Source organism: Sapajus apella, unplaced genomic scaffold, assembly GCF_009761245.1.
Source record: "Sapajus apella isolate SASKATOON/1434 unplaced genomic scaffold, GSC_monkey_1.0 scaffold7, whole genome shotgun sequence".
Lineage (NCBI taxonomy): Eukaryota > Metazoa > Chordata > Mammalia > Primates > Cebidae > Sapajus > Sapajus apella.
In genome coordinates, this window is record NW_022436947.1 from 18,672,619 (window position 1) to 18,694,633 (window position 22,015).

General features: G+C 34.9%; 1 protein-coding gene across 22 annotated transcripts in view; it reads left to right on the forward strand.

The window, feature by feature from the left end:
• CADPS2 (calcium dependent secretion activator 2) overlaps positions 1–22,015 on the forward strand; it is a 508,211-nt gene that overhangs the window by 400,153 nt on the left and 86,043 nt on the right. For all 22 annotated transcript variants that reach the window (XM_032276147.1, XM_032276144.1, XM_032276140.1 and 19 more), the window contains one exon: positions 17,328–17,429. In XM_032276147.1, coding sequence (XP_032132038.1) covers positions 17,328–17,429 — 102 coding nt within the window. The remainder of the gene's footprint in view (positions 1–17,327; positions 17,430–22,015) is intronic.

Consider the following 22,015-nt stretch of genomic DNA (forward strand, 5'->3'; position numbering starts at 1 on the left):
TATGTTTATTTATATATTATCTTTAATATTGCACATGAAATCCATTTTCCCAAAGATTAAACTATGTACATATTCAAGTATCTCTGGTAGTATTTTAGAATAGAAATTTGAATCAGTCTCTGATTCAGCATTGAGGTGTCATATAGCATAAGAAGAAGAAGAAAAGAAGAAGTATAGGGTTGAGGGAACTTTGAACCTCAGTTTAGGATAGAAATTATCCAAGATAATCTGAAAGTTATGATGTTTCCTGTGATGTTTAGAGTCCAACAGATGTCATTCAGAAATACTAAGCTGCCACAGTGAAAGACCAGAAAGAGGCAAAGATCTTCACTTGAATCCTGGTTCTGAAATTTGTAAACTGATCCATGTTCAGCAAATCACTTAACCTTTCTGAAACTCATATAAAAGGGCCAAATACTAATATGAAGGTACTACATAATTATAAAATACTATCAGTATTAATTACTCTTACTATTCGAATGTACTCTCCTTTGCCACTTAACCCAAAACGATATAAATTGTGAGAAGAAGAAAAATGTAAAAAATATGTAGTTAGGACTGTTCCTCATGCTAAATATAAATATTTCAATGTGTATGTAATTATACTCCTAATTTATTTGCTAATGGAATATTCAGGTTTTGGCAACCTCCCCTTGTGAGAATCTGCTTCTCTTATTCATGTCTGCAGCATCTGATATTTATATAGACTTTTGTTTGAAAATACTGTCAATGTCAAATCTGACTTTTCCGCAGTGTTTGCCATAGCCTTTTTTTATGGTCATTTTTACATCTGTCAAGACACATATTCAGAGAGTCATTTTGCTCATTACCTAAGCTACCTCTGTCATAAATTCAAAAGGAGAATAGATTTGCTTTTGTTATTGACTGAAATGAAGGACAACAGTGCTGTCTGGATTTGAAATTTTTCAGGGAGTACATCCTGTTGCACAGTGTTGAGCTCTCTAGGTGTGTTCTTTCTGTACAGATACATCTCTGAATAGCACTCTCAGTGTTTCAGAAATAAAAGAATAGAGTTAAACAGAAAAGGTCTGGCTGGTACTGAGACTGAGGAAGAGAGAGAAAAAGAAAGGAAAGAAGAAAAAGTGAGTCAAGGACAGAAACAGACCCACTCATGCAGGATGATAGCCACATACATCTGTGAATAACACAACCACTCATTCAGCCATAGTGCCGCTGAGGACTGACAGGAAGGAGAAAAGAGGCTTTCAGAGACAATGCATCATAGGGCAAAGTTCTAGGTTGATATGTATGGTTATACATCTTGGTTTTGTAAGTCAGGCTGAGGGTGGAGAAACTGAAGCAGCAACACAAAATGGCTTTTATGTCCCAATTTAATGTAAGACATACAGTGTATTCACTGACTCCTCTACAGTTTTGCAGGGCCGTCTTAGAGCTGCTGCATGCCTGACAAAGGCCAGCTCAGATGTGTTTGCTTTCAAGTACCGGGCACAAGACTACAACATGGCTTGAGTTTCACATATAAAATAATCTTAATTTTCTACAGATTCGGGCATCAGTCAAATCATCATATCATAATACCTCTGTCTTCATAGATGCTAACATTTCCCCCTGACTGTCACTTCAGAAATTATCCCTCAAACTTCCTATCTGTAATTTTAGAGACTGCGATGCATTTTTTGAGAAAAACAACAGATAATTGCATCAAATAGGATCATCAAAACTGTTCACTTAATTTTAGTCTTGGATATGTGAGTATAGAGAAATTAAGTATAAATGACACACACGTAAATGGAGATACTTTGGGGGCAGGTGAGCAACCAGATGAAAGGTCATAAGCAAGGCTATTCTTAGGTAATGTACCTGATATGACAGGTTTCATGCCAAATGAACAAAGGCAGAAGGGATGGGTATCGAGAAGTATATTTCAAATATTACTAGAGGATTTTTTTATTTTCTCAAAAATGATAGAACAACCCTAAATCTACCTTAATCAGACTTTCCTAGCAATATCTATACTCACCCAACCTCCAGTTCAGTAGTGAAGCAAGATAATTGTGCCTTTCAAAGCAAAACAAAATGGACAAACCAGAGGTGTGTTCTTTCTGTACAGATAAAACCAGAGGGAAAAAAAGGGGGGAAGGGAGAGACTCAGTGTGTTGGAAATACCTTTGAGTTAGGAATCAGAACATCTGTGTTCCTATTCTGGTTCTTCTGCTGATGAACTACTTGACTTTGAGCAATTGGTTTTAGCCTGTCTGGGCCTCGTTTTCCGTGTATACCTTGTGAGTAATAACATCATTGCTACCTACTCAATATGGTTTCTAAATAGGTCAAATAAAATTCTGTAAGTACTTTGTAAATGATGAAATATTGCTTAAATTACATGTAGTAGTATTTTATATGCAGTGTATTAGCTAAATGAGCTCTTGGGGATTGTTCTGTGAAACACTGCAGTACTCAGGTGAGTTTTGTTATGACAACATACCACAGACAAGTTTCAATCAGGAGGACGAGACTGGAAGAACACTGATAGTAGATAGCGTCACCTCATCTACTATCCATGATCATGTGGAAAATCCATACTGAAGTTCTGGGACCTCCCTGCGTACCGCCCCCGTGTTGCTGGAAAACATTGTAGGCCCCAGGGGGCAGTGACAAACAGCCAAAAGCAGGAGCCAAGAACCCCATCCTCTAGGGTAAGTAAGTAGGCAGACTGCACTTTGGGAAATAGTTGCTAATGTCACCTAATTAATTTCCTGTCTTCCCTCCACACCTTCCATTCAAACCATGCAACTCGTGGATTTTTCTGAGATATTAAATAAAATAGCCTACTAAAGGTCTGAGGAAGAGACAAGACAAACAAAATTTTTCAGTATGTGTTAGACTATGTCACGTTAACCATGAACAGAAACAAGAGCCACACCTTGACATAGTTTTCCTTAAACATCATACCTTTAGAGCCATCTTCTCATCAGTAGTTAGATATGGGACAGAGTTTTTGGGTCTTGAGTTGGATCTCTGTATCATTGTTAACACAGTAAGTTTTTCAAAACCAGTATGTGATACTGTTACGTAGAAACAATCAAAGAAAGCTATATACGTACATATGTGCCATTTACCACTACCATTGCCACTGCAGTTTAGTAGTTTTAGATCTATGTTGATGTAAAAAATTGGCTTGTTATTTTACTTCCTCATACTGGTTTTATCAGGATTGGGTATCCAGGTTATTGTAGCTACATAAAATGAACTGGGGAGCTTTTCCAGTTGCTCTGCGTAAGACTTGAATGGCTTATTGAAGTTTACTGGTAACTCATCTCTTAAACCAGCCATCCCCAATCTTTTTGGCACCAGCGACCTATTCCATAGAAGACAATTTTTCCACAGATGGGGCAGAGCAGTAGGGCGAGGGATGGTTTTGGGATGAAACTGTTCCACCTCAGATCATCAAGCATTAGTTCGATTCTCATAAGGAGCGCCTACTTGCATGCACCATTCATGATAGGGTTCAGGTTCCTGTGAGAATCTTGTGCCACCACTAATATGACAAGAGTGGAGGTCAGGCAGTACTCGTTTGCCTGTTGCTTACCTCCTGCCGTGTGACCCAGTTCCAAACAGGCCGTGGACTGGTACCATTCCACAGCTTGGCTGTTGGGGACTCCTGTTTTATACCATCTGGGATTGGGAATTTATTTGTGGAAAGATTTTTAACTGTTGTATTAGTTTGTTGTATGTTGTAGCTACAGAAATATTCAGGCTTTCTACTTATTCTTAAATCCATTTGAACAAGTTATGATTTTCTAGGAAATAGTAACTTTCATTTAAGTTATTAAATGTATTGGTATTAAGTTGTTCAAGTTGTTTTTTTTTTTTGTATTTTTATGTTCAATCTACAATTCCCTCCTTCCTCATTCTAATATTGTTGATTTTTACCTTCTCTTTTTTTTTTTTTTTTTTTTTTAATCCATCAAGTTTATTGATCTTTTCAAAGGAGCAACTTTTGGCTTTAACTCGATTGTTTCTTTTTTAAATATACTTTTTATTTTAGAATAAGTTTAGATTACAGAAAGGTTACTAAGAGAGTGCATAGACTTTTTATATTTCTGTTTCCTGTAATGTTATTGTCATATATTTGTCAAAACTAAGAAATCAACATTGACACACTAGTATTAACTGAACACTGCTACTAGACATCTGCTCCAAGATTCAATTCAGGATACCAAATTGCACTTAATTGTCATGATTGTGACAGTTTCTTAGTTTTTTGTTGTTGTTGTTGTTGTTGTTGTTGTTGTTGGTTTATCAAATGCCCCTCAATTTGGGCTTGCCTGACATTTTCATGATTAGCCTGAGATTATGGGTTTCTGTAAAGAGACGAAATACCTTCTCATCACAGTCTATCAGGGAGTACATAGTATTCATGTGACATCCTGGTAGTGTTTGTCACATTTCTCTACTGTAAAGATATTAATTTTTTTATACTCTGTTTTGAAGAAAATCACTAAGTCCAACACACACTGAAGAGGAGATGAAATAAACCCCACCTCTTAGAAGGAGAACTATCTGCACACATTATTCAGAATTCTTCTGTAAGGAATATTTGTCTCTTCTTACCAATTTATTTAACCATTTGTTTATATCCATATAGATTCATGTACAGTTGCTTTATACCTTGGCTTACAATCTAATATACCTAATACTTTGTTGCTCAGATTGTTCCTGCTATAGCCATTGAAAGCTCTTTTATACTGGCTCCCTTTGATATGCCCAACCCATTTGGTTTTCGAGCACTTTCTTAGGTTTATGGTAATCTGACATGCTGCAAGTTCATCTTTTATTTTCCCTACTCCAGCCCAAGAATTAATCAGTTCTCCAAAAAGCTTTGTTGTTGTTGTTGTTACTGTTGTTAGATAACGGTATTTAGAAACCAAGATCTAGGTGACACGTATGGTCATTTCTGCTGGAATGTCATGGCTTCCAGGCCCTCTCAGTGGACAGAGCTAGGTAGTATATGCTGTATGCTAATCCATGAGTTCATACAGACGTCTCCAACTGGAATCCAGGGCAACAACTTTCATTTCAGCATCCTTTTCTTCCTTATCTTTGACTTATCTTTTCAACAGTGAGAACTCTTACTTCCACCATCCATTTACAAATTGTTCAACCCCTGAACTACACGCAAAACAGTTTTGGAATTCACCAACTAGGCTATAACACTTGTCTACAAAACCTTTCGGTTCCCAGTCAAAACACTGTTTTCCAAAGATCAGTAGGAAAGCAGCTTTTTCTCCTACCCTCCTTAGTGAGGTTGTGTCATCTTTCCTAACTTCTTACATTAGATGTTTAACTCAGTACTTGTCAGCTATTCTTTTCTAAGTGTTTAGGGTTGTAACTTTCCCACTAAATTCTGCTTATATTATGCACTATTTGATTAAAATTCATTCTAAGTAATTGTAACTTTTCATCATAATTTTTTGACACAAGATTATTTATAAGTATGTTTTAAAATCTAAGAATATAAAGCTTTTTCGTTATTTTCTTGAGAACTGATTTCTTACCTAATTCCTTTGTGTTTAGAGAATGTGAGCTGTATGATACCAATTCTTTATAACTTGTTAAGATTTCTTTTGTGGCCAAGTATGTGTCAAATATTATAAATGTTTTCTGTCACTTGAAAAAAATATATGTATTCTTTAGCTATGTAGTGCAAACAGGATTTGTGTGGTCAAGATACTCTAAACTCTTACTGATTGTTGCCTGTTTGATCTGTGGGGTTATGACCAAGATGAGTGGTAATCTACCACCGTCATGGTGGTTTTGCTTTCTATTTCTGAAAATTTTTGTTTTGTATACTTTGAGGCTGATTTTTGAGTGTTTTGTTGTTGTTGTTGTCATTGAGACAAGATCTCATTCTGTCACCCAGGCTGGTCTCAAACTCCTGGGCTCAAGAGATCTTCCCCCTTGGCCTCCCCAATTGCTGGGATTATAGGTATGTGCCACTATGCCTGGCCCAAGGCTGTTCTGTATTCAAGCTTAAGATTGTTAGATATTCCTGGTGAATGGACATTATTTTCATCATTTAATGATGCTCATCATAACTAAAAATGATTGTTGTGTTATATGTAGGTGATTATTAATGTAGCTTTCTTTTGATGAGTGTTTGTCTGACATATGTTTATTCATATGGTTAACCTTTCTATGTTCTTGTATTTTAGCATGTTTTATAAATAGTAAACTAAATTTTGATTTAATGTTCCAATATGACTATTTCTATCTTTTAACATTTATCATGTAATTGATAAAAATAAATCACATATTAATAAAAGTAAATCCATTTCTACCATTTTATTTTAGGCTTTCTTTTTTGGCTCATGTTCTATAAACTTTTTCTTTCCTTTTTTATTGGCGTATTTTTTGTTTCATTGAAGTTATTTTAATTCTAATTTTTTCTAACAGTTTATATTTTCCAACAATTACATTTGAAATTTACTAAGCATGTTGCTGAAATTTTAAAGTCTTATGCTAATTAGCAAATATATCCTCCTAGATAGTTCAAAGTCCTTACAGTATTACCCTCCAGTCACCCCCTTTCCGGCTTACATGCTTAAATTTTGTGGTATTTTATTTTTATCCTTTTTTTTCCTAAGCTTATAAATTAAGTGTTATTTTTATTATTTTATACTCAGTACTTGTTTAAATTTACAAATGATTTTCCTTTTTTCTAAAGAATGTTCTTTGGAATTTTCTATAAATGGACTTCTACACACTGAATTGTTACTGGGAATTTGTTTTGTTTCTTCCTAATTTTTCAAAGAAAGTTTTGCTAGATGTACAGTGCTACGTTGATGGTTATTTTCTCTTAGTACTTTTAAGATACTCATTTTCTTCTGATTTTCTTTATGGCTATTAAGAAGGCTCTTGGCAATACAAATGCTAGTCTTTTGAAAGTGATTCCTCTTTTTCCTCCGGATACTTTTTTTTTTAAAGATTATTTTGTTGTTTTGTGTTTCTTACGTGCACTATAAAGTATCTTCGTATGGATTTCTTTTAATTTATTCTGATTGGGGCATATGTGAATTTCTTATCTACCCAGCATGATATTGGATAAGTGTGAATTTCTTTTTGTTTACCCTAATTGGAATATAAAGATTTATATTGGTCATCAGTTCTGGAATAGCATTATCTCTTTAAATGTTGTCTTTTCTACAGTCTTTTTCTTCTTGTCTGAAACTCCAATTATCCATGTACCTAGGCAGTTTTTCCTTCTATATCTTTTAATGTCTGTAACGTGTATTCTATCTGCTTATTTTTTCAGCTGCAGTCTACGTAATGTTTTAAATTCTGTCTTCTAGTTCAGGAGTTGGCTAATATTGTTAAGGGCTCTACAGTAAACATGACAGCTGTTTTGGCCTTTGTAACTATACAAAATATTGTAGTTATTTTTGACCATATAGTCTGTGTTACAACTATACAACTCTGCCATTGCAGTGCAGAAGGTCATGGACAATGTATAAATGAATGAGTGTGATTTGTCCCAACAAAATTATATTGACAAAAGCAGGTGATGGGCCATAGTTTGCCAACCCTTACTCTACTTCTTCAGTTCTCTCTTCAGCTGAGACGTCTACTTTTTTACCCACTTACTGAGTTGTTAACTTCAATTAACAAATTCCTTAGTCCTGCAAATTCTATTTGATTCTTTTTGAATGCTGTTTGATTACTTCTGAATATCTCTTATTCCTTTCTTGATTTGATTCCATTTTTTTGTTTCCTTAGGTCCTTTATAATTATTTCATATTATTGTTCAAATAACTGAACTTTTTATTGTTTCTGCCAACATTTTTGCCAAGGTCACTTGTTTGTTTGTTTGTTTTTTAATACAACTGGCATTTTTTTTTGTAGTAACATTTATACTTGAGATTAATCTGTGGGAATTCTTATAAGGCCTGGACCGAGAATGCTTCCCTCTGAAGACTTGTTCTTGTTCTTCCTTGATGTTAGGGAGTGCACTGTCCTTTCACTGATACTATAGCCCATTCAAGGATCCCATTTTTATGCAGGCATCTCAGGCTTAGCAGCCCATCCAAATTAGGTCTATGGCCCAGTGATCCATTCCCTTGAACACAGCTGTAAAGCTTTCACAGTAGTGATATTTACCAGGAAGGCAGCCATGTTGTTCACATTCACCCCTGCTCTGCTCTCATCAGGTTCATTTTTTGTTGTTGTTCTCCTACCCTTGGGAGAATTATTTTACTTTCCTCTAAGTGATGTAAAACATTTAACATATAATTATAGTGGCTTTTGCAGTACTTAGGTGTTTTGTAGTGAATAAGGATTTGGGAGTATCAAGTTAGTCCACCATACTGGAAGCAGAAGTCATATGATAAAATTTGCATTTAAAACATTATTTGAACATCTCTGTGGAGAACACCCTGGGTGCCTCCTCAGACTGCCCACTGCCTCAGATTTCACCTAAATTACTTTTGCCCATTCATCATGTTTCAGGTTAAATATCATTTCCAAACTGAATCCTTCTCTGACACTCCAAACTAGATCAGATATTTATACTTTTGCCCTTCTTAAATGTAATTGTATGCTTGTTGTCTAATTTTTATTTTGTGTGTATTTTCCTATTATAAACTCTATTGGGGCAGAAACCATTTCTGTTTTCCTTATGTTATATCCCATGACCTGACCAAGTGCTCCATGAATATTGATTGAATAAATAAATGAATGACATTGGGCCATCTGTCTACAAATTTTATAGGGGACATGTTATGGCCCTTCTTAAGTTTACAATTGAATGTTTTTAAATTAATCAACTGCAATTATTTTTATGGCACATGATAAAGGCCCTACCTAACCAGCAAGATAGCATCATTTTACATCATAGAAATTAATATATTAAAACAGATTCTCTTTTTAGTATATAAAATTAAAAATGATTATAACAAATGATAAAGACTACAGTTGGTGAGGTTGCAGGGAAATTAATAGTTTCATGTACTGCAGGTCAAAGTGTAAGCTGATAAGTGCTTTCTAAAAAAGCAACTTTGCAATATGTATTGAATACCTGAAAATATCCTGCATTTAACATAGCAATATGCCTTTAGAAATTTATCCTAAGAAAATAATTGGATATGAGTTAAAAATATATAAGATTAATTATTGAAGCACTATCTGTGATGGCAAAAAATAAAGGAAAGATGCCTACATTTCTAAATAATGGAAAATTGGATTAATAAATTATGGCACATCTGTATATTAAAATATAATTATTTCATTATAAATTAGAATATTTATATCATATTTTTAAAGTTTAAAGCTTATTAAAAGAATAAAATTATGAGTCAGAATGTATGTCTATAGATTTATAGAAATATATTTATAAAATATTTCAGTTATTTCTAATTGGCATATTTATAGGAAATTTTCATTTTGCTCTTTATTTTTCCAAATTTTTCTTCTCATAGTATGATATATATGAAGTTCTTTAGTGACAATATGTGTTGTTTTTAAAAAATATTAAATGTAGAGCAGAGGGTGATATTTAGATCAGAGAAGCTCTATACCAAATCTCTTTATTTTTGTATTAAATTCCTCTTGGGATTTGTTTCTCTTGAATTCTAGAATTATGTACAGCAATGATTTCAGTTCGGATTAGTTCAACAAAGTTTTCTTATTTGTGTGTTTGGTCCCAGGAGAGTCTAGTTATCAAGCACTTTTTGGTCCTTGGCCTATTCATCACCACCCTAACACAAAAACTAAGCAATACGGTTTTACATCTTTATAGAGTCAGATGATTGATACATACCACCAGTCAGATCAGTCTGGTCGGAGTCAGAGTCAGATACACCGCAGCGGTATCTACTCTTTTTAAAATAAACATCCAAGGAAATTAGAATGCAGTGCAAAATCCAGGCAAGGAGGCAAGGAATGTTTGTAAAAACATAAGAACATGTTTCAGAAATTCATCTTCTAAAATATTTTCTCATAGAAAATCTGTTTCATTTATCTCAATGATCATATAGAGACACAATTTCTTCTTCTGGATATTTAAAATTAGAGGGCCAGTAAAAGGACACTGAGTCATATATTTATAATATGTGACCTTCCAAATGATACAGTATTTGATTTAAACAATAGGAGGTGTTACAGATTAGGAAACAAAAAAGAAGAGATTATTGTTTTCTTCCCCATCATCTTTCGTCGTTTCTTATTCTCGTGCTGTGACATCCTCTCCTTTCCATTTTGTTCACAAATGGATATTGGTAGGAAATACACGAAGTGCAAAGTGACTTTTACCTGCTGTGCTGCAGGCAGAATTGACAATTCAGAAATACCACCTTCTAGGTGTCCTTACCCTTCTCACTTTCCCTAGAGGAAGCTAAGATGTCATGCATTCCTCATAGCAGAGGCAGGTGAAAAGAAGCCTATAAGAAACTCAAAACCACCATGTATTTTGTCATTTGCCCATGCATTGCTTGTGAAATAATCTTTTACAACAAACCACCAGACACTTCCAGGACAAACTTACGTGATGAGTTGGAGATGGGGCGGGGGAGCATTTAAAAATTAATTTAACCACATTAACTTAATGTCTCGTTAATTTAACCACACTATGCTATATGGTGTTAATCCTGGTGTCTTTATCCAACCCACAAACTAGCTAAGTACTCCATATCAGGCAATATGCAGAGTCCTAGAGATTATAAAGCCAAGGATACATTTATCCCTCAAGTGTCTAGAAACTGTCCAGGTGATAAAAGTGACTGAAAAAAATAACTCTAGAATATGTTATCATTTTCATTAAGTAATAGAACAGATGTTCATCCACACTGAATAATGAATTTGAAGTAAGAATTGTGGGTATATATGACCAAATAATTTTGGAAGTACTATTTAAATAGAGTTAAACAGATTTCTTTACTGTGAGGCTTCTCAGACCCCTTCATATGCCGTGATTGTTCTGTGAACCTCCAAAAGGGTTGTGTAATTTGCATTGTTTACAAAATATTTGGGCATCCCTATTATTCCTTACAACATCTTTTGGAAAATGTTAATAGTCATTAATTCATCCTTACTAAAATTTACTCCAAAGGAATGGATATTAAACATGCCAAATTAGTTTTTATTGGTGTTACAAACTTATCTTTCATTATACTGGGAAAGGGAACTATAAAGTGTGTGAATACAAACTGTTCAAACAAGGGAAGTAAAGCACTAGGTTTGCACAGATGAGAAGCGAATAAGTATATTTCCTCATTGATATTCTTTCTTCTGCTCAAATGCCTGATTCTACAGCCCAGTTTTGTACCCTTTTACTCTTAAGATACTTCTTACCCTGTAGTGTAGTTGTTATTTACCTTTACAGAAACTAAATTTTTAATTTGTTCTACCCCGGAAGCCATCAGAAATAATAGAAAATGGATTAGGATTAGTAATGCTGTTTACTCCTCTCATTCCAGACTTTTCCTTTAAAAATATTTTTTTCAGTTTAGAGCTTATTACAAGTCACACTTATCACAGGAGGAATTAATAATCATGACAGGATGTTCAAAATATATATATATATATATATATATATATATATATATATATATAGAAGAGTTTTTGCATTTGTTTTAGAATTCAGTAATCTGTCAGATTTGTGAATAGCACAAATTATAAAATTGCTTAGTTCATGGAGAAATTTAAGAAAATTTGTATATAGAGGCCTTATCAACTATTTTTTGGATGAGTCTCCCTTTCAAAAAGTATTGTGTGTGTTTATGTGCACACATGTATATGCAGCTTGTGGGGGGATGTACTCGTGTGTGATGGCTTCTCTGAAAACAGGTTGTGACCTACAGGCAGACGTTAAGATCAGGCCTCAGTGGCAGAAGGTTCTGTTGTACAAATTCTGCTTTTTAAGACTCCTTGAAGTAAATTAACACAGACACGGCTGCATTTGGTGTTTACTTGCTTATCGTTTAAGACCAGATAGAAGTTTTATGTCATAAGTTGTTTCACTTTATGTATAATTAAAAGAAGTATATCTACTTTTAATCTGTATTTTATAATTTGTTTGTCCTTTTTCACAGAGCACCCTATTTTTATTGAAATCATGTAACTTCAATAACTATAGGCCCCAGAAAAAAAAATGAGAACATCACATCTTGGTACGTGAGAATACTCTTTATTCTCATCAGAACCACTTTAATATTTAATTATCATCATAGAGTTAAGTCCCACTTAACATTCAAAAGAGAAAATTGGTCTTTTATGTTAGAATTTTAAATAACCACATTTTAACAGACCCTTTATCAATGTTAAAGTGGTATTATGTTTACTTATATCTAAGGAGAAACGTTCTATTCTTGAGATTTAAAGTAAATTATTTTACTATTAAAGTAGAACTAAGCACAAAGATTTTTCTGCTAAGTGTAAATACATGCTAACTTTAATTAGAGCTCTCTTTACCCAGTGTACTTAACTACAGTTCCTGCTTCTGTTTGCTTTTCACAAATTTTCTGTTTTGCCAACTATCATATAGTAAAAGATTCCAAGCCGGGCATGGTGGCTCACGCCTGTAATCCCAGCACTTTAGGAGGCTGAGGTGGGTGGATCACCTGAGGCCAGGACTTCAAGATCAGCTTGGCCAACTTGATGAAACCTCGTCTCTACTAAAAATGTGAAATTAGCCAGGTGTGGTGGCACACTTCTGTAATCCCAGCTACTCGGGAGGCTGAGGCAGGGAGACAGGTTGAACCTGGGAGACAGGTTGCAGTGAGCTGAAATTGTGCTACTGCACTCCAGCCTGGGTGACAGAGGTTGACTCCATCTCAAAATTAATTCATTAATTAAATTAAATATGAAAATGTTCCAAATAATTTATACACTGTTAATCCTAATAAGCAGTAATAATTTGTCATATTACTAATTCATGAATTCTTATCATCTTAAGTAATATTTATATTATATATCACTCATTTTTTTCCTCAGCATATATGCATTAAATATAAACAATATGCCAGCTGGTGTTCTAGCACTAGAGATACATCACAAAGAAAGCAGACAGTAAACAAATAGGTAAAAATATCATGTTAGATGGCAGCCATATGCACAGTGGCCATCAATAAAGTATATTAAGAAAAAGGTCTATGGGAATGGGAAATACACCTTCATATAAGATGGTTAGAGATGACCTCACTAATCCCAAGTCATGTAAGTAGAGACCAGAAGAAAGGAAGTGAGCAAGCCTGGTGTGCTTGTGCGCACATATGTGTGTTTGTGTACACCTAGAGAAAGTGCTCTCAGGCAGAAGCAGCAGCACTTGCAAAGGCCTTCGGGCTGGAGCTTGCTTCGTGTGTTTGAGGACTAGCTAGGAGGCCAGCATGGCTTGAGAGAAGGGGAACAGGGCAAGTCATGGGGTAGATAAGGTCAGATTGTGGGAAGCAGGCCTCATAGGTCATGTGGACCATTGTAAAGGCTTTGGCTTTTACCTTGTGTGCCACCATTACAGGATTTTGAGTCAAGGAATACTGTAATAATGACTCATGCTTGAAGAGGCTCAGAATAGTGTGTGACCAGTTATTTGACAAAGAAAGCACTGGGAAAGAGCAAGGAGGCTGCCTACGTACTCAGGGATAAGCTGATGGTGTGTGGGATCAGCGGATCAGTGGTAGATATGGTGGAGGAAGGTCAGGTTCTGGGTGTGTTTTGAAGTTAGAGCTGGCAGAAATGAATTTCTAAACTGAGCTCATAGAAACGATAATTTTTAAATCTTGATTACTCTGGGTCTACCAAACATTCATAAAATACAACTGGTTTAAATTTCTCTCTGGCAGGGCGTGGTGGCTCATGCCTGTAATCCCAGTGCTTTGGGAGGCCAAGGCAGGTGGGTCATGAGGTCAGGAGTTCGAGACTAGCCTGGCCAACATGGTGAAATCCCGTCTCTCCTAAAAATACAAAAAATTAGCTGCGCATGGTGGCAAGTGCCTGTAATCCTAGCTACTTGGAGGCTGAGGCAGAGGTTGCAGTGAGCCAAGACCACACCCCAGCACTCCAGCCTGGGCAACAGAGCAAGACTCTGTCTCAAAAAATAAATAAATAAATAAAAATTCTCTCAAGGCTTTTGTGAAAACATACTTTATAATGTACGAAATAGCAAGTTTTAGGACTTCCTTTCTTAGGGCCTTCTTTACCTGCCTTGCTGATTCAATGGTAAGCATTTTATCTTAAATTTCATTGGTTTTTAAGGTCTCCACCTTAGACAAGTCAGGTGGAAAATGTCTAATGTAAGTAAGGATATTCAAAATACTCCATTATTGATTTTCAAATACTGTATAGTTTTCATGGTTTAATTGGGTTTCTATTGCTTCTTATTTTTTTCCGTCAAAATATAGCAGAAGGAAAGTAAGGATAAGAGCATCATCTTTGAAGGGCAAGAGCTAGGTTCAAGTCCAGGCTCCTGCATTTCCCAGCTGTGTGACCTTGGGGAATTAACCTAACCTCTCTGAGCCTCAGCAGCCTTCTCTTTTGGAAAGGAGACAGGATTGCTGTGAACTTGATGTGTTATTCTGCATGTAAAATAATCAGTGCAAAATACCAGAAACACCTTTAAAATTCTCTAAGTGCTAATCATTATGTTTATTTTAATAATTACAGTGACAAGATGTTGATGACATGGGAAGTATTGCATTTATTGGGAAGAATTATTGTAGGAGGAGCTCTTGCCTTTAGACTTGACTACTGCAAAGTTAGCATTTGTTACCAATAATTTAGATATAGAAGGCTGCTTCATGTGCCTACTCTTCAGTACTTAGTTTGATATATATACTAAAATAAGGATGTGTAAATAAAGGCAAGTCCAAATTGCTAAACATGGTATTTAACCTGTCAGATTTGTACCTGATGTAGTGATAAATTCAGTAAAATGGTGGTCCTTCACTCTATATGACAGCCTTTTCTTAGTGAAGGTTGACACAAGTGGGCTTCCCCTGACTTACCTTTCTCACTTGTCATCACCTGACCCCCTGGCTCCATTCTGTAGAGCAGGCAGTATGCCACAGTGAAGTCTAATATGATAGGACAACTTACAATCACTGAAGATGACAACCTCATTTGACAGTTGAACCAAATAGCAAAGTTTACTCATATTTAATCATATAGTGTCTGCCAGGTAGCTAAGCCAAAGGATTATATCAATCAGCAGAATAATAAAGATAAGTTATTTGCTCTTTTTATCAAGTTTGCATAGATAGATTCAGTGAAATAATCACTCATAACTTTATGGTATGAGTTTTTATTGCTGTCTACAGAATAATGTAGTTTAGGTATAGTTTTTATCTGAATACCCAAATTCCCAAATTAATGGTTTATAGAGAATTTTCCAGTTGAACTTTTGTAATTATTGTCAATGCTTATTCATAGGTTACAGTCTGTGTTTTGTATTAACATTCGCTCAATGGAAATTGATTTTAAAGTAATATATGAAAAATACATTATTAAATTAATATAAAACATTAGGATTAGCTCATAGTTCACTGCCTTATAATTTATGCATTAGACTTTTTCTCCTTCCTAAAAATACTTGAAAGACTAATATTTGGCCATTATTTTTTCCATAGTTAACATTCAAAATGCATTCAGATGGAATAAATGTGATGATATATTATTCTGCATGTGAAATTAAATAATGTAAATAATGTTTCCCTCTTTAGAAATAAAATATTGTAAGGAATGTTTTTAAAGCATGAATTTCCAGCATGATGTGAGTCCCTGAAGTAAAAATTATGTACGCTATATTGGAAAAAAATCTCTCATACTTAAATGATACTTTGATTTGACTGAAAGGTCATTATGTCAGTATAATTCAGGTATAAGTTTAAAATTAATTGCTTTCAACTTAATTGACTAGTTAACAAGCTTCAAACATATGCACACACATGCATATGACTATATGTATATATATAAAAAGGAACAAATAAAAATCTTATTAGGAAAGTTATTTTAAGCATTCATTTTTCTTTGTTTTCAATAATTCTTGTTTCTACCTATTTTATACATAACCACTAAAATTAGTACATTAGAATGATCAATGCACAAGTCTTTGGGAATTAAAATATATCTTTAGAGTACCCATGTAATCCTAGTACTTTGGGAGGCCAAGGCGTGCTGATCACCTGAGGTCAGGAGTTCCAGACCAGCCTGACGAATATGGTGAAACCCCATCTGTACAAACAATACAAAAATTAGCCGGGTACGTTGGTGGGCGCCTATAATCCCAGCTACTTTGGAGACTGAGGCAGGAGAATTGCTTGAACCCCAGGAGGCAGAGCAGTGAGCCGAGATCATGCCATTGTACTCCAGCCTGGGCAACAAGAGCAAAACTCCTTCTCAAATAAGTAAACAAACAAACAAACAAACAAAGAGGTGGGAAATAATTGGTGTTAATTATCAAGTGCAAAAGGCTTATTTTGTTGCTAAGATATATAAACAGGCTTTGAAATTAATATGAAATTCATATGTTTTTCTCTGCAGTAACAGACAGTTAAGATTTATATATTCAAAATTTTCAATGATTGCTATTCAGTCAGATATCTAAATTGATATAGAATAAATTCCAAATTTCTGTTATTTGATATATTTTATATTTTTAATCCTAATCTTAGTAAAATAAGATTTCTTTTCAGTCTTTATAACTACTTTGTAAAATTCTAATGAAACTCACATTGATTTTACAGGAATATTTAAACAAAAAAATCTTGAAAAGAAATAAGCTGTCTTTCTTTCCTGTATGTTTTAATTCTAATATTTATTTTTGTTCATATGCCCACATATTTAACCCAACAAAAAGAGAGCAATGAACTTCTACATGTATCCAAAATTTCTATATTTCTTACAATAATTAAATCTCCAATTCTGTGTTAGCTGAATTATTATTTGGAAGAGAAGCAGTTAAGACACTTTACCTTACATTCACTAGTTTTTAATAATAATTTCATTCAGGGGATTTCACTTAGCTGGTCAAATGTTTGGTACTACTTTAAATCACTTTTCACTGACATTTTCAAGGACTACTCATTGTTTTTGGTAGATCTGGAAGATATTTATTGTAATCTTTTACCTTGAAGGCTGTCTAAAAGAGAGTAATTCCATTCCATTCATTCTAAGTCAAAATATAAAGCAAATGGCTGCAAATATTTACAGTAAATTTCCACAAAATTAATATGTATACAGTGAACTGATATGCCTTTTCCTTAATTATTTGGATTTTTTGAAAAATATATAAATGTATAAAATATATAAAAGTAAATGCTCTATCAATATAAATTACTGATTCTTCTTTTTTCTTTTTTAAGGCCTGATGGAATTGGGACTGTTTCAGTGGAAGAAAAAGAAAGATTTGAGGAGATAAAAGAGAGACTTTCTTCCCTTTTAGAAAATCAGATAAGCCATTTCAGGTATATATTTTATACATTAATATAAATATTTCTTTTCATACTTCACTCAACCCTTCCTTCCCCCACAAATTGTTTATTATATCATTCTACTAGTACTCAAGATCATCAGTAGCCCTCCATTACCAGCAGAGTAAGGTTCACATTCTTCAGTCTGTGGTCTGCTGCTCAGCCTATCATTCAGTCCCTACTACTCATTTAGATTAGCCATTCCCCGTACAATGTACATTCCACTGCACCTCTTACTTGCCTTTTGCATTTCTCAGTCTTGCATAGTCTCTTCCCCCTAGCTCTGGTGACTGTTCCTCCTGCTTTCTGTATCACCAGGTAAGGAGCCCTCAACTCTCACCTCCACAGTGGAGCCTTTCTCCATTATTCCAGCAAAGAGTATCCTGAAGTCTTTGAGCAATTATTGTCTGTACTATTTTCTTTTCACTTATAACCCATATGGCTTTAAAGTCGTTGGTTCTCTTTTTATATACATTTTTTAAATGATATTGAAAGGTGAAATTCTCATAGTATATACTATGAATCTATTCCCCTACATTAGTGATTTATAACTGGGGCTGGTAGCACTACCTTACGGTAAGTGAATGAGGCAGGATTTTCCTTGTCGTGATAACCAGGGGTAGGGACAATCATTTAGTGCTGGGTTTAAAAGTACAGTGAATGAGACAATCCCACATTGGAGAGTTATTCTGCCCAAAAAGCCAGTAAATTTACATTAGGAAATACTGTTGTAGATAGCATAGTTGAATTCAACTTACAAAGTTAAGATTGAATTCTCTGCCTGAAATGATTTTTGAGTTTTCAAACAAAATGGAGACATAAAAAATTCTTTTGCATTTGTAGAAATGTGTTTCTGCATTTGCTGTTGTTCAAGCGTTGCCTTGGCTAGGTGGGGTGGCTCACACCTATAATCCCAGCACTTTAGGAGGAAAGGTTGCTTGAGCCCAGGAGTTCAAGACCAGCCTGGGCAACATAACATGACCCCATCTCTACAAAAAAGAAAAACAAAAAAATTAGCTGAGTGTGGTGGTGTGTGCCTGTGGTCCCAGCTACTCCAGAGGCAGAGGTAGGAAGATCACTTGAGTCTGGGAGGTCAATGCTGCACTGACTCTGTCTCAAAAATAAATAAATTGATAAATAAACAAAAAGGAAAAAAAAGTGTTGTCTCCTAGGTTGTATAGAATCCTTTAAATGTATTTTATATATCTTTCAGTGAAAATCAGTGTAATTTTTCTCTTTTTTGCTACCATTGAGACCCAGCCATCATTCAATTAGATATTTATATTAGTAACTGAATAAGTCTCTATTATTATATTAATGATTTCAACTGCAAGGAATAGAAATTCTACCTCAAACAGGTTTAAACAATAAATTTATATGCTCACTTGCATGCAGGTCTCCAGCAGGCAGGCTTTAAGACAAGGTTTCGGTAGCCATAGCTCTCTTTCTTTGTGATTCTCACATTGCTATTCTTTTATTGGATAGCTTCATCCCCAGACTGGTAGCAAGATTATATAATTTTTTGATTTTTTTCTCTTTATCTCACTCCTTTGCCATTAAGCCTACAGAATTTCTTGGCCTCTCATTCATACATGTCAGTGTTCAAAGGAAGTTACAGAAGCTGTATTTTTCTGTAGTTTTCTCTTAAGATCATCCTTGGAAGATCCTAGCAAACTATTATTTGTATCTCATGAACCTGGTTTTGAACCAAAACCAGTGGCCAGAGGAATTCTATACACTGGATGCCTCAATCAGTCACTGACATTGACATGGGATTGCTATATTGAGTTTGACTAATCAGAACCACCCACCAGGGGATTTCAATCCCGCATACTGCCACCCAAAAACTACAACTAAATAGTAGTGGACAGTAATGTCCACATCATTTATTGTATTCATTTTATATTAGTATCATTTTAGTTTCATTTCCTCTCTTAAAGTTTTGTTTCTCTATTTCTCTTTTATGCACATAATCTTTGGATAATTTCTCTAAAAAAGTACTTTACAATCCTGATATGGTTTGGCTCTGTGTCCCAACCCCAATCTCACTTTGAATTGTAATAATCTTCACGTGTCAAGGGCAGGACTAGGTGAAGGTAATTGTACCATGGAAGAGGTTTCCCCCATGTTGTTCTCCTGATAATGAGTGAGTCTTAGGAGAGCTGATGGTTCTATTAGCATCTGCCATTTCCTCTGCTTGCACTCATTCTCTCTCCTTCCACCCTGTGAAGCCTTCTGCCATGACTATAAGTTCCCCGAGGCCTCCCCAGCCATGTGGAACTGTGAGTCAGTTAAACCTCTTCTTTTTAAATAAATTACCCAGTCTTGGGTATTTCCTTATAGCAATGTGAGAACAGACTAGTACAAATCCCTTTCATTTTATGTCTTTACTGTACTGAGGACTAGAATTGAGATTAACTGGCATAGACATTTTGGGCTGACATTTTTCTTTTTTGATGTTCGTAGAGTTTGTAAATTTTTTACCAATTTTATCTTTCCCGAGTCTACAAAAGACCAGATAAGAGGAAATAGGATTAAAATGAGGTAGAAATTTAACTGACCATATAGGCAACTAGAAAACAACATATTAAAATTGTCTGTTAGAACTCATATTCTGCCAAATTACCCTCCTTAGCCACTTAATGTTAAAATTTAGAAAAAAAAAATTCCTTAGAATTTACACTAAAGAAGTAAAAATATTACCATTAATAACTCTTGTATAGGAATTTATTTAGGCCCAACTGTGTTCCTAGAAATGGTTTTCAAAAACAGGCAAAATAGGGCAAACTAAACCATTCATGAGGAACTTCTGATTAAAGATGGGAGATTGAGCACATGTCTAGCTCAGTGCCCTCATAGAACCTAGCTAAAACAATAGAACAGTATTTTTCAAGAAGGTATAAACCCACAGAACAGCAAGAGTAAGAGGAGAAAATGGCAAAGACAAAAATTTGAAAAGAAAATAGAAAGTCAGAAGGACAATTGGTATCCAGTCTAGCCATCCAGGAAAAAAAAATAAGTCATAAACTGAGAGTGTGAAATCAGAGAAGCAATCTAATTTATATCACATAACCACCAAAATGTTTAGGAATTACCCCATCTAGTATCAAACCCCACAAGAAAGAGTGGCCAAGCCCAGTGGCTCACACTTATAATCCCATCACTTTGGGAGTTCAAGGTAGGTGGATCATCTGAGCCCAGGAGTTCAAGACTAGCCTTGGCAACATGGCAAAAGACCATTCCTACAAAAATATTAGCCAGGTGTGTCACATGCCTGTAGTCCCAGCTACCTGGGAGGCTGAGGCGGGAGGATCACTTAAGCCCAGAGGTCAAGGCTGTGGTGAATCATGATCTTACCACTGCACTCCAGCCTGAGTGATAGAATGAGACCCTGTTTCAAGGAAAAAAAAAAAAAAAGTAAGAGTGAAGGATAGTGTATGATACTGTTAAGCCTCTGGAGAAGGTAAAATTCAATGTTGCCTGGATTGGATTAGAGGAGGGGAGGAAACATCAGGCACAGTTGAAGGTAGAAACAGATTAAATAATTGCTTATTCTGAAATTTGAAAATCATCGACCTCTCCCAACTAAGACACTTGATTCTCAAATGGTAGCACACAGGCTTATGCCTTCCAGGCATATTGCAAGTATTTTCCTCTGTGTCTCTGACTAGCCCAAGAGAAAAGACCTAAAGCTGTGGACAACAAAGAATTCCTAGTATAACAGCCCAGCCAGATTTCCTTTCTGCAAAAATCATGGTCTACATGTGCTACCAAAAGGCATGTAGCTTCCATTCAGAAATACCATACTTTTGAAAATCATCAAGTAGCCTAGATATCAGACATTGAGGAAAAAAAAATCAATATAAAAGAGCCTAACACAAGTAAATACAAAAAGAAAAAGCAATTTGGAAAGACAAAGATAGTATGGGGAGAAGAAAATCAGAGGAAAATATATTACTAATATCCTTAGAGAATTTTGAATATACAATTGCATTTATAAAACAAAAACAAGATGTTACTAAAACAGAAAAAGAAAACTCAGAAAACAAGAGTGCTTCAAAAATTTTATGCAAATGCTGCATATGCAGGAAACAAATCCACATTAGTGAAAGATTAGGTTAACAAACCTCCCAAAAAGTAGACCAGGGCTGAAAAACAGGAAAACAGAAGCACAAAGATAAGAAAAAAAAAAAATGTCTGCCTATGAGTTTCATCATCATGAATAATAGGAATTCCAGAAATAAGGCTGAAGGTAGGAAATTGTCAATAAAAATATTCAAAAATTTCCAGAATTAAAAGAGGTAAGTTTTTAGATTAAAAGAGTCTATTGAGAACCCAGCACAATGGATTAACATATATACACATCAGGGTACATTTTCATAATTTTTCAGAAACTTAAAATCCTAAAATCTTCCAAAAAGAGAAACCAGATTTTATACAATGAATTAGAATGACTTCTTACCCAGCATTGATTTATTCTGCAAATATTTATTGAGTTCCTACTATGTGTCAGACAGTGAACAAAACTTTAAAAGGTCCTTTTCCTCAACTTTCATTTTGATGTGAGGAACAATACTGAT